Genomic DNA, 19,121 nt, shown 5'->3' on the forward strand with positions numbered 1-19,121 from the left:
TCTTCTCTGATATAGTTTTATATCTTCTCTCAGTCTTGACATACGTGTCACCTAGAATCTCTCCAAATCTATATCATACAGAGGAGGCCTTCAGCTTCAGTTTATTTTGTGTCTTAAAATCTGTCTAGCAATTACTCTGAGGTCAATTGTCACAAGTCAATATTTCTTCACAGAAGAAATACTTCTACTACATAAGTGTAACAGAAAATACGAAAGCTTTACAATTGTGAAAGAAGTGAATGAAAACTGGTGGAAAATTCTGGGAAATGTTTAATTAGGCACTTGATCTTCATCTGCCCTTGCTCTCTGCTGAAAGTTAAGGGTTCTAAAATTGAACTTATTTAACTCTTCAAGAAACTGTCCAGTGATCTAATCATTGCTGATACAAACCATCATCAGTTTCCTTGATTTTAGATTTACTCAAAGAAAGAAGTCATTTTATCTTGACTGACTTCTTTTTTAATAACCTTTATATTTTTTTGCCTTCAAAGACATTCATAGATGAAGTTTCATCATCTTTATCATTTTATGATTATTTTTTCCATGCTAGCATGGGTTGGACAGCATTTCATTGCTGTTGGTGTCATCAACAGGAATTGGTAAAATTTTCGGGAGGTGGGCTAGACTGGAAATGTTTTTTATCTTGTGGTCCAAAAGGAATAAAAGATAAAACAATAATCACATAAGGCAGACTGATCGAAAATGCCTTTTTAAATGTCACCTGTATTAATGAAATAACTGCTATACATTCAATACCATAAAAGTCAGTATGTACTATATATGGCATGACATACTGTTAGAGCATTTTTAATTAGACTGAATGGAGTAATGACGTTTTCCATTAAAATTTTGTCACAAGTCAGTTTATCTGCTTTACTCAGTGAATAAGTATACATTTTTGAATTCCCTCAGTCCTTAGAATTGATTATTCATTTAAACTATATTATAGCAATGTATGAGACATTGTTTGTATTTGTTGATTTAGGAGAACATTTACAGTTTGAAATATCATTTCTGGAGAAACCTTTAGAAAGCATCTCATTTTTTTTTTTCATTTTTTTCTGCATTGATATAAAACATTCATTCATTTGAGGTCACTGCAAAAGTCATTTACTTTTTTATACTGAATATCATTGTTGATAAGTGAAGAATTTTTGTGTAGAACATTACATATTCAATAAAATCAGAGGGACAAATGAAATATGGCCCTGAGCTGGTTTTGCCTAGTGGACTATAATTTGCTAGCATCTGATCAAACAACATAAAACATATCCAACCAACTTTATTACTGAGTATGTTTTATAGTGACAACCAGGTACGTTTTAATTGTGCCACTAGCACCAAAGAAGCTGTGCCATATGGGAAAGCTAAAATGTCTCCTTCTACTCAAGCAGTTCTTTTTCATAGTTACTCTCCTCCTAGGTAGACAGCCTGCTATGCAACCTGTGAAAATCATGCCACATTCATATATGTTCCACATTTTTTGTTGATATTCTTAGTCATAAACCAAAAATTGTTATAGTTATAAAATATAAACAGCAAAAATTGATGGTCAACATCAGTAAGAATTAGTCAACAAGGTAGTTCATAGAAGAGTTAAAAAAGTTCAATTGTTCAATTGTTATAAATATTTTTTGTGAATAAATTAATAAATTTACTCAAAATATAACAAACTATTATTTCTTTGATGTTCATAATTTTTATTTTTCCTGCCTTTCTATATTATTCTAGCCATCCTGCCAAGAAAGCTATGTGCCTTTGATGCCGAATGTATTAAAAGTGTTTTTAGAAAACGGACAGACCAAGTCTTTCAAGTATGATAATAAAACATCAGTAAAGGTAATTATCTATTTGGATTTTCATAAGATTGTCATATTTATTTCCAATAGAAGATCTTATTATCGTTTTATTGATGTCAAATAATTTTTCTTCCCATCATACAATTCTTTCTATCAACACTTTTCAAACTGATTCTATTCCTAAATCAGAAAAAAAAAAGTGATTCTAGCCTGATATACGATTCACAATATTTCCGATATAAAGGGTCTGTTCTCTGATATGGCAAGCTACTTTTTTTTTTAATAATTTATATGATTGTATTTATTTAGTCAAATGTTTTATAAATTTTCTATCTGATAAGATACAGAGTTGAGAACGTATTGGAAACTGTCTATTGACTTCTTTATACATACATACATACATACATACATACAAACATACATACATACATACAAATATTATAAGATTATATTTATATGCGTGTGTGCATGTGAGTGTGTGAACAGTTGTCTACCCACAGTTCAGAGTTTCATACACATAAAACACATGTCTAATCATTCAGATATTTGCAGCTATGTGCCCCATATTCTTTTGGGTCACCGACTGTCAATAAATATAAATTCTATACAATATATTGAATGTATGTGTGTTTATCACACACACACACACACACACTCATATGCACATACGTGAATTCAAGCAGAAAGAAATGAATGTTATCATCATCAGTATTTTACATCTATTTGTGTGTGTGTGTGTGTGTGTGTGTGTGTGTGTGTGTGAAGTGGGGGTGCATGCATGCATGCATATGTGTGAGTGTTAAGTAATGATTTATATACAGAAAGTGACAGACAAATTTCTACTATCCATTATCTCCCATTTGTATCATGTGAAGTAAAGTAAGATATGAAAATATATGTTTAAGAATGCTCCAAAGCCATTCAATCCCAAACCATCATCATCATAAACAACAACAACAACATCATTCACAGCACCGCATCTTTCAAGCTCTGATAACACATCTTTTTGTTATTCTTAATCCTTTAGACCCTGAATCAATAGTCTGGCTTAAATATATAACACCTTCATTCGCACACAGTATCATAAAAATGCCCAGTCCCTAATGGATCATATGATCTCTGAAATTGCATATAAATTATTATGGAATGAAAAGAAAAGACATTTTACTAAATATATCAAAGACTTATATTTAGAGATAATCTTTCAACAACAGAGATATCAAAATATCTCAGAAAACCAGTTTTTTTCCACTCTGTCAAAAAAATATTGTTTAATATCTAAAATATAAAAAAAAAAATATCTGTAGCGATGAAATTATTCATAATCAAGAAATGTGCCATTTAAATAAATGAACGAATATAAAATATATTGCTGAAACCTGATTCTATTTACACACAAGAGATAATAATGAAAAGTAGATCTATCACAATCAGATATCCTGCAACTATTTCTCAGAGGAAACCAAATACAATGAGTTTGGGTACAGCTACGCTTGCGTGGTTAAGATATTGGTTTCAAATTTTGGCACAAAGTGAGCTGGCTTGAGGAGGTGCTAAGTTTATTAAATTGACCCCCAGTGTACAGCTGCTACTCATTTTATCAACTTCAGAAGAGATGAAAGGCAAAGTCAACCCCGGTGGAATTTGATCTCAGAACGTAAAAGTGGATGAAATGTTGCTAAGCATTTCACCCAGTGTAATAATAGTTCTGCCAGCTGGGTTAAATTGGATAGTGTCTTTGGACCCTTTTTTCCCTTTTTCACTTGTGTCAAATATGATGATAGATATACAGCCGCATACCCCTTTAATTATAGAACTTGCAAAGCACTGTGACATTACTACGAGCACTATTATTAACATGTTGCTCAATACAATCTACTGGATGGTTGGGTCATCAGCAATTTAAACCCTTTAGCATTCAGATTTCTTTCTCAAATATATTGCTTATTTATTTGCATTATTTTGAGTTAATCATGCATTATCTTGTAGCTTCAAGATTTCAATGGTATATTTGTATATTTTTAGAATGATACTGTAGGGTAGGTGAGAAAGGTTAGATATGGTCAGTTTTAACAAAACAGCAAAATATTTGGGCTGGATATGGCTGGATTGAATTCTAAAGGGTTAGCCAGGCTTGGCTGATGAGGGGGGGAAATATTTGGATACTCTAGAGGATGACAAAGACAGGACATAAATTCAGAGGAGTCAATGGCTATCCAGTAATGTGTACATATGCAGATTAAATATATGTGTATGTATGGTTTTGGGCATATTCCCTCTCAATTCAAATGAGGCACGAAAGAAATAATCTAACCCTAACCCTAACCTAGGCTAGCCCTGCCATGAATGTGTCTTTCTTCTAGTTCTACAGTGTGCAATCTCTTCTTCCAGTTCTACAATGAGTATCTCCTATTCCAGTTTCTTTGCCACATCTTCCAGCTACCACCCTCATTACACCAGTTGAAAAATGCAGTAAAATCTTATAGTCAACTTGTGAACATGTAATCTATAGATTTATGATCATTCAGCCACAGGAGTGGCTGTGTGGTAAGTAGCATGCTTACCAACCACATGGTTCCAGGTTCAGTCCCACTGCGTGGCACCTTGGGCAAGTGTTTTCTACTATAGCCTCGAGCCAACCAAAGCCTTGTGAGTGGATTTGGTAGACGGAAACTGAAAGAAGCCTGTCGTATTTATTTATATGTATATATATGTGTGTGTGTGTTTGTGCCCCCCCCCCCCCAACATCGCTTGACAACCGATGCTGGTGTGTTTACATGCCCATAACTTGTCAGATCAGCAAAAGAGACCGATAGAATAATTACTAGGCTAATAAAGAATAAGTCCTGGGGTCGATTTGCTTGACTAAAGGCAGTGCTCCAGCATGGCCACAGTCAAATGACTGAAACAAGTAAAAGAGTATTCATATCACTGAATAAATCTATTACTGGGCAAAGTTTGAAATATTCCATGCCAAATCATGTGAATGTTTGATTGCATGAACCTCTCTTCACCCACCCATGTCTTCCACCCTTCTTTTTCCTAAAAGTGATCTCACGTGTTCACTCTATTAGTAAATGTTTGTGTTTTTGATTGGATGAAGAAATTTTGTATTGGCTATTTGTGGGACCCTGATTTTAGTACCCCTGATAATCACCTAGTTTGCTTAGTGTGTAAACTCAGCCCCCCCCCTAATTACTCCTTTACTATTTTAATTTTAAAGCATTTGGTAAAATTACAAATGTTTTCAACATGTTTTTACAGAGGCAGGTGATTTGCTGTTTTTATTGGAATACAATATAATATCTATGTTAATATTTGAACTTGTGATCTTTTGACCAATGGCTTAACTTATTATCTATTCCTTCATAATATTTGCTTTAAGCCAGGAAAAAAAAAAAAAAAAGAAGAAACATTGGTAAATTTATCTCCAAAGAAATTTAACGGTCTTTAATTAAACTCACCAAAAGACTAATCAAGCTGAAACAAAATTAACACAAAACGTTGATGCATAAAAATTTCACAAAACAAAAATTAAGAAAATACAAACAAAAAATAAACAACTAAATCTTTTGAATTCAGATTTCATATAAAATCTAGCAGACCTTCCTCTCAGAACAAATTTATTGTAAATCACCTCTGGGTGATTGTGTGTTTGTGTGCCCACACACATGTGTGTGTGTGAGTGTGTGCACACAATTTTCAGTCTGTTTGTCTTAGGATAGAGGCAAGTCAATAAGTAACATGTTTGGTTAATCAATGAACATACAAAAAAATAATTTCTTTAAAGAAATATAAAGAAACTAATACTGTAATAAGGCCAAAAAAATAACAGAGATCAAAATGATGTGTTGCTTTTGAAGAAAATCAAAACATTGTCTGTACCAATTTCTTGGGATAACTGAAATAATATTTAAATCAACATCATTTTTAATTATGATACTTCTCTCTTATCATTTTGATCAATATGCTGATTTAAAAAATTTTTTTTACAATGAGAATATTTCAGCATAATCAGATCTAGATTAGTTAGGGTGTGATAGTTTGGGTTTGTGTCCATACACAGAAGCAGAGATTCCAGATTTTTAATGAGATTGCAAGGAAAATTCTTAGCTACAAAAGCATCACTCTATTTTTTGCAGCTGTAAAACTAGACAAGATCTTTTACAGTGTCACAGTAGCCAGGTGGGTATAAATGTAACCAGGTACAGATGATTACCTCATGAATGCTGTACAAGCCATATATGAGAGTGGTGTTAAGAAAGTTAGTATTAGCTGTGACGTTCAGTAAGAAATTTACTCTAGATGTGTTTATCAAGAATCTTCCTGAAACTTTATACATCCATTATAATTATTATCTTTTTTTAAATCTCATCTTGGGATAATAATTCAAGAGGTACATTCAGAACAGCAAGAATTCAAACAAAAACCTATGCATAATTGCAGGCATGGCTGTGTAGTAAGAAGTTTGCTTCCCAATCACATGGTTCCTGGTTCAATCCCATTGCATGACACCTTGGACAAGTGTCTTCTACCATAGCCTTAGGCTGATCAAAGCCTTGTGAATGGATTTGGTAGACAGGAACTGGAAGAAGCCCATCATGTGTGTGTGTATATATATATATATATATATATAAAAGATACATCCAGCCACGTGCTTTCACATACCAACTTTCTCACCTATATATATATATGTGTGTGTGTGTGTGTGCGTGTGTGTGTGTGCATGTGCGTGTGTGTGTGTGTGTGTGTGTGTGTGTGTTTATCCCCCATCCCTGCTTGACAAATAGTGTTGGGATGTTTACATCCTCATAACATAGCAGTTCAGCAAAATGAGACTGATAAAATAAGTACCAGGCTTTAAAAAATAAGTCCTGGGGTCAATTTAGTAGAATAAAACACTTCGAAGTGGTGCTCCAGCATGGCTGCAGTCAAATGGCTGAAACAAGTAAAACATAAAAGATGAAGATTCATTATTTACATTTGACGGATATTTGTCCTCATCTTGTTTGTTGTTAACACAACCTTTCGGCTGATATACCCTCCAGCCTTCTTCAGGTGTCTTGGGGGAAATTTCGAACCTGGGTTCTTATTCCTAAGGTATTCTTCGATGTTGTTATTATTATTATTATTGTTGTTCAGGTCACTGCTTGGAATCGAACTCAGAATCTTGGGGTTAGTAGCCCATGCTCGTAACCACTATGTCATATGCCCATGAGCATATGGCATAGTGGGTAAATAATGTAAATAATGTACATAATTCCTCATCTCTTAAATATAGAACAAAGAAAGATTCACTCTCAAAATATTCTGGCAGATTCGATCTTGAATATTTGATCACTGTTGATTTGCATCATCAGGAAATATTTCCTCCCTTTAGAAAATGCGTATTCATAACACATGTGATACACCAGTTAACTACTTATGTTATGAACTTACATCTTCCAAAGGGAGGTGATGTTCTCCAATACCCAAAGGAAAGAACAAAAAACAAAAAAGAATAGCGATCAGATATTCACATTTGATTCTGCCAGAACATATTGAAAATGAATAGATGTTATACACCACGGGAGTTCAGGACTTATTGTTCTTGAGAACTTCTGTATATATTTTTTTTTTTGATCTGATTTTCAAAACAGAATCTGTTAAAAAAATTGCAGAAATTTCAAATCTGAAAACTCCTTTCTTTGAATAACAGAATGCATTAACATAAACCAACTCTTCTACTCCTCTAGTGCTTCAATTGTATGTTTTAGTCAAAAGATGTAGACATTGGTGGTAATGGTTGTGATGAGGTAGGTGTAGGTGGTGTTGGTGGCAGTTGTGATAATGTGGATAAAAATGTTAATGAGAAAAAGGAAGAGGTTAAAAATTCAGTGAAAAGTTTTTTTATATGTGCACACACACACACACACACACACACACACACACACACACAGTGTATGTTCACAATCACGAAAAGAAGGAACTGCTGTATATGCATATTTCAAAATTGCTTGGAGTTTTGTCAGTAACTGTGCAACTTCAAGGTACAGGCATAAGTGTGTGAGTAAAATGTGTGCTTCCCTACCACATCGTGTCAGGAGTGGCTGTGTAGTAAGTAGCTTGCTTACCAACCACATGGTTCCAGGTTCATTCCCACTGTGTGGCACCTTGGGAAAGTGTCTTCTACTATAGCCTCGGGCCGACCAAAGCCTTGTGAGTGGATTTGGTAGACGGAAACTTAAAGAAGCCTGTCATATATATGTATATATATATATATATATATATATATATATATATATATATATATATGTATGTGTGTGTGTATATGTTTGTGTGTCTGTGTTTGTCCCCCCCCAGCATCGCTTGACAACCGATGCTGGTGTGTTTACGTCCCCGTAACTTAGTGGTTCAGCAAAAGGGACCGATAGAATAAGTACTGGGCTTACAAAGAATAAGTCCTGGGGTCGATTTGCTCGACTAAAGGTGGTGCTCCAGCATGGCCGTAGTCAATTGACTGAAACAAATAAAAGAGTATGGTTTTCAGTTCAGTCCCACTGATATCTTGCCTGGCCTTGGATGACAAAATAACAGTGAAGAAAATGTTAGATAGTCAGTGTGAGGAGCAATAACAGTATTGCACCTGAAACAGGTTGTGATCCAAAAAGTTGCAGAAACGTTTCTAAAATCTGAATTTTTCTCTTCCTTTCAGTAACAGAAAGTATTAACCCTTTAGTATTCATTTTACTGTCAAATGTAATGCTTATTTATTCACATACATCATCATCATCCAATGTTTTAAATCTGGGTTTTGCCCTGTTAACCAGGTGGCCAGATCTACCTCAATGCCATAGCAACTGCCTTCGCACCATCTCACCATTTTGCCTAGTTTTGGGCATCCTCCTTTTTCAAACCATCCCTTCCAATCTTCTCCTCCACCTTTTCCTCAGTCTACCTCACTTTCACGCTGCATTTACCTTAAATGCAGTCATCCTCTTCAGAAAATGCTCTTCATGCGTCCTCAACACATGCCCATACCACCTCACTCCATTCGCCCGATCATTCCACTGATTCCTCCAGCCCCAGCATTCCCATCATCTCCTCAGTCCTCCTCCTATCAAACAGCTTCACCTCACACATTTATCTCACCATTGCTCTCTCCGTCCTTCTCAAAATTACCATCTCTCTCCTTCATCTCTCTCCCATACAACATTTCAGCTTTCACACAACTCTTATGGACCCTTCCTTTCATCTTTAATGAATTAATTGGTTTGAATTAATCTTGCATTATCTTGTAGCTTTCAGATATTGATAATATGGGTGTTTATTTCAGAATGACATTATAGGATAGGTGTGAGAGGCTAGATCCGGTTGGTTTGAACATAAAACAGGTAGAATATTTGGGCTGGTTTAAATGCTAAATGTAATATATATATATATATAGACAGGTGTTCACCAGGGCTCTGCACTGTGCTTTTATCAATTCATTGTGTTCTTGGAAAATTTTGTATATAGTTGACAGGATTTTCAAAAGAGAATCTCTCAAAAAGTTGCAAAAATTGTTTCATATCTGTAACAATCTGAATCTCAATGTTCCAGGTTTAGAAAGTACTTATAGTACCTTATCCTTTTACCTGTCTACACTTGAATTTTCATCTTTTCCAGGTTTTAGTCATTGGATTGCAGCCATACTGGGGCACAGTCTTGAAGGGTTTAGTTTTAAAAAAAAATTACCCTTCCTTCTTATTTTATTAGTCTCTCTGGTGAAATAACTAAGCTATGGCGACATAAAAGAAACCAACAGCACTTCTTTAGTAAAGATTCACACACACACACGCACACATACAGTAGGCTTCCTCACAGTTTCTTATTTCTTTATTGCTCTCAAGGGTCTAAACATAGAGGGGACAAACAAGGACAGACAAAGGGATTAAGTCGATTACATCGACCCCAGTGTGTAACTGGTACTTATTTAATTGATCTCAAAAGGATGAAAGGCTAAGTCAACCTCGGCGGAATTTGAACTTGGAACGTAAAGACAGAGAAAATACCACTAAGCATTTCGCCTGGGCACTAACGTTTCTGCCAGCTCACCGCACCTGTGTAGGCTTCCACACAGTTTCTATTAACTAGATCCACATGCAAGGCATTGAACCACTTAAATTTATAGTAGAAGACACTTGCACAAGGTGCTGCGCAATGAAATTGAACCCAAAATCATGTAGTTGCAAAATGAGATTTTTAACCACACAGCTATGCTTGCACCTGCTATTTTTCCTTTTTTTTTTTCTCAATCAAAACTCAAGAAAGGTTATTGAAGATTTGAGACTATATATTCAATATCTGTAAAGTGAGAGAACTATTTTCATTTCTACAGAATAAAAAGCAGGGCATAAGACATAATAAAGGAGTAGAAAATATTGTCAAGGTAGTGATGATGTAATTAGCTGTGGTAGTTGTGAAAATAAAGATGAAAATGAATCAAGCTACTGAAAATATTCCATATGGTTTTGTTTTTTTTTTTGCATGTATATCGAATATTTTATTTTCTGATCAGTGTATCTAATAATACATTTATTGCTGTTATTGTAAATCTCATTAAATAAACACACTTTTAATAAATTTTCAGGATGTTATCAACTCCCTACAAGAAAAACTGAATATCAAGAGCATACATCATTTTGCTTTGGTACTTTTCAACATGCGAAGCCCTATTCCAGGGAAACTATGTATTCTAAGAGAAAATGAAACTGTCGCTGAGGTAATGACATTATTTTGTATCTTCTTCTCAAAAATAAATACAGACATACAGTAAAAGAAGCTTAAATTGAAAGGTGTTCTCAGCACTCAAACTCTCTTTTCAGGTAGGCAATGCATCCATGAAATTTTTTAATTATGATCAGGTGTATTATTATATTATTTGATTGAATCTGAATAAATCCTTTCAGCTTTTGAATGAAGCTAACCAAATTCTAAAATAACAATGAAAGCTACCATGATAGCCAATGTGTTCTTTGTTATTACCAATTAAGAGATGAAGTTTAAGGTTGTGTAATTTCATCTTCTACTGTACTATTTTTTTTATATATGAATCTCTTTAATTGCATTTGAAAGAAAAGAACTTGGTGCATGTATGTGTGTGTGTGTGTTTATATGTATATACAAACATACACATGTATATGTATACATACATACTTGCTTATCCTTACATTTACTCCCCTATACACACATACATGTATGAATATAGATACACTCATATATATATATATATATATATATATATATATATATATATATATATATATATATAACAATATATGAGTATATGCATATATATGTACATGTATGCATATACGTTCATCCACATGTACATATAGATACATAACTGGGTACATGACGTGGCAAAAGAACAAGGACAAAAATGGTAAACAAGGTGCAACAAACAAGCAGGCCACATAGAAACATCCCCTTCATCAGCTGCCACCATTAAAACTCCGGCGTTTCGAAGAATTAAGGCTGTACAGCCAGACGTAAAATGTGTATGTCTCGAACGCTGTGAAGCACGTACAGGAAGGGCAAAGAAGTATGTGTGAGCTTGGTGATTCCAAGAACAAAAAGAAATAGCAGCCGCACACACGTGACCAAGGCTGTATGAAGAGAAAGAGTAGCAGAGGGAAAAGGAGGGGAGGAAGTAGAATAAAAGTGAGCAACGAGAGGTAGAGAGAGAGAGAGAGATAGTAGTAGTAACGGTGAGAGGTGAAGGACGAGTAACAAGAGATAGAGAGAGAGAGAGAGAGAGAGAAGTAGTGACAGGTAGAGGCGAAGAACAGTAGAGGGAAGAATGAGAGGGGGAGATAGAAATATATATATATATATATATATATATGAAATAGGATCACATTGAATATTATTAAGACCTGCCTCCCAGTATTAAATTCCAATTCAATCTGAGCAAAAGGTTGTTTATTTGTTAACTGCTTTATTAGCAGAAGGCAGATAATTATAGAACGGAATCCTCAGAAGAATAAACTTGATATGCTAACATAAGAAAGTATTCCCCTTCATGATTATAGATTTTGAAAACTGTAATGAGGACAAATGGGAAACTAACAAGTTAGCACTTCATTTACTCTTTTATTTGTTTCAGTCATTGGACTGTGGCCATGCTGGAGTAGCATCTTGAAGGGATTTAGTCGAATAAATTGACCCTAGGACTTATATTTTAAGCCTAGTACTTATTCTACTGGACTCTTTTTTCCGAACTGCTAAGTTACAGGGATGTGAACACACAACACCAGTTGTCAGGCAGTGATACGGGGACTCCCCTTACATTTCCACGTGTAGTTTCTATTTTGTTTTTGTAACATATTTCTATTATATATATATATATATATATATAATTTAGAGAAAAACCAACTATTAACAAAGTCAATAATGAAAAATGTCATTCAAAAACATCTAGAAAAACAAATATACCTCAAAAACCCTATTCCAAAAATTAATAAATTACACAATCAATAAACAACAAATAACAGTAAAAGACTAAGAACGTTTTGTGGCTATATAAATCCGATTCGATCTAAAAATAAATTTGATTCAATCTAAAAATAAATTCGATTCAATCTAAAAATATAGTCAATGAGTTTCTGTCTGCCAAATCCACTCACAAGGCTTTGGTCAACCCAAGGCTTTAGTAGAAGACACTTGCTCAAGGTGTCATGCAATGGGACTGAACCTGGAAGCATATGGTTGGGAAGCAAGCTTCTTACCACACAGACATGCTTGTGCCTATGATTGGGGGTCATTTCATGATTGTTTGCTTTTCTTGCCAGTCAGGCAGAAAGGGGGAATAGTCCCCATGACATGTTTCAAGACTGCTGAGGCTTGTGAGAGAAAGGGAGAGGCAAGAATTCTAAAACAAGAGAACTGGTCAAAATGGTTTCAATGGAACAGATGCTGCTAAACTTACCAGGTGGTGATGTAAAACTTTGATAGATTAAGTCTACCACCTAAGTAGGATATAGCTGGATTTGAACTCAAAATGCCAGAGCAAATGCCATAAGGCATTCTGTCCAATGTTCTGTCAATTCTAGTAGACCATTGCCTTAGATTGGTCCTTTATTTACTGACTCCTGGGAGGAGGAAAGGCAATCTTGAAACCAAAGCATAGTTGAATTAGTGAATTAATAAAAGGAAATTCCTTCCGTTAAAAGTTGAATCTGAATCTAAGAACATATTCTTATTATAAACAATTGACAAAAAATTTACCTGAATGAATGACGGAGCCTCTACAAGTTTCCGTTTTGTTACTCCTGAATATTTGAAATACTGATTTTAGAGCTAGAAGTAAACATACATTGAAAAGTATCTATTAATACAAAATGCTTAATCAATTTACTAGAAACAGCACTCAAATCACCATTGGCACATAACCTGTTGTCTTAGATAAAGAAGCATGCACTGAAATAAGTACTGGGTATGTTGTGATTAAGAAAGAAAAAAAATCCTTCATAGAACCTGGTGTTACAATGGTTCAATAACTGAGACCAGTGAAATGCTGAAAGAATATTTCCTACTTGCTTAGAAAACAGAAACTAGAAATTTTATTTGCTAAAACACCTGTTCTTTTATAATCTGTAACTTCTAAAGAAAACAGTAAATAACAAGTGTTATATATTTTCCTTTGATCCATGAGTGCTAATCATAAACTTCATGCCTTTAACACTACATTTCATTTATAATATAATGATTTCTGTAAAATTTACATTACAAAATGAAAATACAAATTGTATTCTCTAGAAAACAACTAGTTCTTTGTTGTTTGCACAACAAAAAGATAGAAAGAATGAATGAAAATTGTTGCAGTTAAAATTATGATTTTAGAAAGTGAATAAAAAAAAAAAGTTAAATTTCCATGTTACACAATTGAATAGCTATATATTTACCGAAATAAAAATAGTGATATCAGGCTTGAATTATATGTATGAAAAATCCTACACATTTTTGTTGAATAAAGAGATTCCAAGAATCAACATTTAGCATTACATCTTTATGAGACATTCCTAATAAAACGTCTTACATTTACGAAATTTCCTATTGGAATGGAAGTCATTAATTATTCATTTCTTCAGCATTATTGTTGCTATTCTTGTTTACTTCCTGGTCAGCATGCTTTTATCAGACCTATAATCAAAGACGTCTCATCAATGACTAGTCTGCTTCTTCAGACAGTTCTTCTCAGATTACACTATGACATATGTATATAATCTTTTATTTCTTTTAAAGAGTTCTTTTTGGCAGGCCTAATGACAATATACAGCTGTGATTCTCAATCATTTCTCCCAATTATGCCCCACTTGGCATAATGTATTTCAATACTTACCTTTGCTTCCCATTTAAAAATAATACACACAAACACATACATACATACATACATACATACATACATACATACATACATGCAAATATATATTGGGTTGTCCTGAAAGTTCGTGCCGATTTATAGTAACTTACCTTTCGATAACCAAATTCACTCACAGAACTTTGGTTAACCTGGGGCTATAGTAGAAGACTCTTGCCTAAAGTATCACACAGTAAGACAAAACCTGAAACTGCAAGGCTGGAAAACCAAGGAAAGGTACCCAGTACACTCTGTAAAAGTGGTTGGCTTTAGGAAGAGCATCTGGCTACAGAAACCATGTCAAAGCAGTCAGTGGTGAATGGTGCAGGCATATGAGTCATTAGTTCCTGTTGAATTGTATAACCCATTTCAGTATAAAAAAAAAAAACGAATATTAAAAGGTGGTGATAGTGATGGTGGTAGTGATGATGATGTATTTTGTCTAATAGTGTTTTTGACATTTCTTACTGGTTTCATTTTTTGCAGGTTGCAGCCCGACCAGGGTCACGTCACTTTAGATGTCTTTTTCGGATCACTTTTGTACCTGTTGATGCATACCGTTTACTGAAAGAGGATCCACCAGCATTTGACTACTACTTCACTCAGGTATTGCACCTTTGTTCAGATTCTTTCCGTTTTACTTTTTGAAAATTAATTTCTTTTTTACTACATGATTCTAAAACTATTTAAATATTTAACTTTAATTTAGGTTTACAAAAGTATTTTGGAGAATTCTTTAAATTTACTGCAAAGAATCTGCAACAAACATACTCTTTGTTCTATATTTTTCTACCAAATATTAAATTTCTGTTGCCACGCAGTCTTTTATCAACAGTTTCTAACGATTTTACTTCCCCCTTTTTTTTTATATATATCAAATACAATACAAACAAACCATATACATGTGTGTGCGTGTGTGTGTGTGTGTGTGTGACTAATTGCTTGTTTTATTTCAATGTTTGTGAAACATGGGATATGACTATAGAGAATATGTGAATGCTTGAAAGAAATGAAGGCAGTCTGGGTAATGTCAGTATGCATATATGATAGAGTGTAAATGATTTACGGGAAAAATTTGGATTAAGAGGCATCAGTTGTAGTGTGCAAGAGAGAAGACTGCACTGGTATGGTCATGAAATGCATATGGATGAGGACAACCGCATAAAGAAGTGCTGATCTCTAATCATAGAGAGAACCCGTGGAATGGGTAGATGCAAGAATATTGTGTGTGTGGGGGGGGGGGGCGAAGTGGTGAGAGAGGTTCAGATGATTTGCTGTGCTTGAGAAGACATGTCAAACTAAGTAAAAGCATGGCCATCCATACATACCATACATATAGGCATGTCCTTTATGGATACGTCCACCACTCACTCTCTTAGCCGAGAGGCCCTTGTCTTGTGAGTTCATGGGTACTGTTGTCATGAAAAAAGTACCCATTTGGGTGCCACGTAAAAAGCACCTGTGCTGGTGTCGCATACACAGCACTGTGTGGGTGCCGTGTAAAATGCACCCATGCGAGTGCCAGTGCTAGATAGAGAGTACCCATACTGGTGCCATGTAAAAGGCACCTGTGCCATTACCATGTTACAAGACTGGTGCCACATAAAAACATCCAGAACACCCTGTAAAGGGGTTTGAATTAGGAAGGGTGTCCAGAGCACTAGAAACCATGCTGAAACAGGCAACTGGAGCCTGATGCAGCTCTCAGCTCTCCAGCTTGCCAGTTCCTGTCAAATCATCCAACCCATGCCAGCATAGGAAATGGACGTTAAAGGATGGTGATTATTATGATAATCATTATGATGTTCACTAAGCATGCAATGACTGAAGAGCTCAGTACTAATTGTAAAGTCAAAATAATACTTATTTGATGGCATAAAATAAAAGTGTTATATTAAATTTTTCCATAAGTTCAGCAGTATATAGTCAAGGTAAAAATTTAATACATTAAAGCATGTTATATAAGCTTAACTTTGTATATAGGACCCAGGGTAATTTGTTGATAATTTTTGGTGGGATGGGCGGGTAAAAGGTGAGCCTGAAAGTGGTTACAGACGGTGGGTCATGGGAGGAGAGCAGAGAGTTGATACTTTCATAAGAGTGGAAAGGAGAGAGTAACAGATGGCTAGAGATGGGGGTAGAGGTGAATGTAGTGAGTGAAGAACATGGGTGGAGAAGCAGTCAATGGCGAATATCAGTATAGAGCGAATGTAAGGTGGGACTGATAGATCAGAAGATAGGGTGATGATATGCAAGATGTAGGCGTGGTGAGGAGGGAGACAAAAGGTATATGAGGGTGGCTATAGTGCGTTTGGTGTGTTGGTGGATATAAGAGGCTACAGAGAAAGACAGTTGATATGTTAGGTGTTAAAACAGAGTCATCAGAAGAGAGAGAAACTGAAAGCACAGAAGGGTGTTCCATGAGAAAGGTGTGATTGAGGAAGAGAGGATAATTAGGATAAGGGATGGGTGTAGTTCCGGGAAGAGAAGAAGTAACTTGTAGTACAAAGCGAGTGGGGAAGAGGTAACTGGTAGTGCAAAGAAAATATGAGCTATACTGCCTGCAAGTGATTACAGCTGCCAATTAGTGTTATGAATAGAGGAGTAACAGAAAGGTGATATTTGGGGGATGAGATGCAGGGAAAGCATGAAACATGTTACTAATAGTGAAAAAGGTGTTAGATTGGCAGATTTGAATGTGAGAAAAAGGCCTTACATTTTGGTTCCTTTCAGCTTTCATTCCTCTAGGATTGATAAAACAAAAAAAAAAACAGGTACAAGTGTCAAGGTAACTGACTAATGGATTCCCTTCAAAATTGCTAGCCTTGGGGTTACATTAGGAACAGTTATTAACGATAGTTTACCACAAATTTTCACCTATACTGGTTTCTCAAAAGAGCTTTGAGAACAAGTTGTTCATGAAAATTTGAAGTAAACTACAAGAATACTCTTTTATACTGTTTTACTTGTTTCAGTCATTTGACTGCGGCCATGCTGGGGCACCACCTTTAGTCGAGCAAATCAACCCCAGGACTTATTCTTTGTAAGTCTAGTACTTATTCTATTGGTCTCTTTTTGCTGAACCACTGAGTTACGGGGATGTAAACACACCAGTATCGTTTGTCAAGCGAAGTTGGGGGGACAAACACAGACACACAAACATATACACATACATACATACATACATACATATATATATATATATATATATATATATATATATATATATATATATATATATATATATGTATATACACATATATATGACGGGCTTCTTTCAGTTTCCGTCTACCAAATCCACTCACAAGGCTTAAATAAATTATCATAAATATATTAAAATATATGTGTGTATGTATGTATTTATGTATATATAATCAAATGAATGATAACATATAATGGATAATTATTAGCTCATTACAGATGTTTCCTAGATAACTTTTTAATAGAAAAATGAGAACATTACCTCATTACAAAAGATAGTAATCATCAGATGAGAAGTAATTTTACAATCAAAAGAATATCCCAAGAATACAGCAGGGATGTGACTGAAGCCTGTCAAGGCCAACTATGGAATGGGAGAATGACCAACAAAGTTGGCCCTTGAGGTTAAGAATATAGTTCTTGAAAGTGTGTAATATGATATCTAAGGTTAGTGACCCAGGTGAGAAAGGAGTCTGCTAGACTAGTTCATAGGTAGACTGGAGTGGGGTGTAGGTGATATCTTATTATAGTAGGCTTAGAGCAGTGGGAAGTAAGAAGAATTTTTAGTCAAATGAATAGAACCCAGTACTTAAATTTTTGTTAAGCCTGGTACTTATTTTATCAGTCAATTTTGTTGAATTGCTAAGTTACAGGTTGTCAAACAGTGATGGGGGACAGACACAGACACCAAGAAACATACATCCAGATACACCACACACACACATTCAATGGGCTTCTTTCAGTTTCTTATTTCTTTACTGCCCACAAGGGGCTACACAGAAGGAACAAACAAGGACAGACAAACAGGCTAAATCGATTATATCGACCCCAGTGCATAACTGGTACTTATTTAACTGGTACCCCAAAAGGATAAAAGGCAAAGTCGACCTCGGTGGAATTTGAGCTCAGAACGTAGTGGCAGACAAAATACCTTTGAGCATTTTGACATGGAGTGCTAACGTTTATGCCAGCTATATATATATATATATATATATATATATATATATATATACCACCATTATCGTTTAATATCCATTCTCTATGCTGGCATGGGTTGAATGCTTTGACAGGAACTGACCAGCTGGAGAGCTGCTTGGGATCCAGTTGTTTATTTTGGCATAGATTCTATGGCTGGATGCCCTTCCTAACACCAGCCACTTTACAGAGTATACTGGGTGCTCTTGTGCATATATAAATACTAGTATTGATGTATATAGACCGATGAATTAGATAAATGTGTATGTATGTATGTGTGTGTTTAATTGCACAGACCCCCTAAAAAGAAAAAGGCTGTTGAAGCTAGTGACAAATGTTGTGTCTAAGCTGTTTTTTCAATAAAGTATTTGAAGGATAGGAGTATGTGTATGCATGTGTGTGTGCACTTATATGCATGTGTGCATGAAAGTATATGTGTGTAATAAATACATTGATAAAAGAGAAGTGAATGAACAGAAAAGCAAACTGACTTTTCCAATAATCTTAGAAATTTTGTTTTTCTTTCATTTGCTTAAGTATTCAAAATGCAAATAACTTGAGCAAGAAGCCTGAAGTCCCTCATGGAAGTTTTGGCTGTGACTTCTAATTATTTCATGATTATTGCAAAAAAAAAAAAAAAAAAGAACAAGCCAAATGTAACAACAATAACAAATGGAAATGCTAAGATTATATGACTTAAGAGGTATTTTTATTTTTCAATTAATTCTTCTTGCAATTACTCTTTAGGAAGCAGTTATGCAAAC

At 34.9% G+C, this 19,121-nt stretch overlaps 1 protein-coding gene across 6 annotated transcripts in view; it reads left to right on the plus strand.

Annotated features, from left to right (window-relative positions):
- The window catches only part of LOC106876727 (uncharacterized), a 1,066,253-nt gene that overhangs the window by 902,275 nt on the left and 144,857 nt on the right, over window positions 1-19,121 (plus strand). For all 6 annotated transcript variants that reach the window (XM_052966107.2, XM_052966109.2, XM_052966108.2 and 3 more), the window contains 3 exons: window positions 1,732-1,839; window positions 10,411-10,542; window positions 14,668-14,787. In XM_052966107.2, coding sequence (XP_052822067.1) covers window positions 1,732-1,839; window positions 10,411-10,542; window positions 14,668-14,787 — 360 coding nt within the window. The remainder of the gene's footprint in view (window positions 1-1,731; window positions 1,840-10,410; window positions 10,543-14,667; window positions 14,788-19,121) is intronic.

This window comes from Octopus bimaculoides, chromosome 3 (assembly GCF_046866305.1).
Source record: "Octopus bimaculoides isolate indiv1 chromosome 3, ASM4686630v1, whole genome shotgun sequence".
NCBI lineage: Eukaryota > Metazoa > Mollusca > Cephalopoda > Octopoda > Octopodidae > Octopus > Octopus bimaculoides.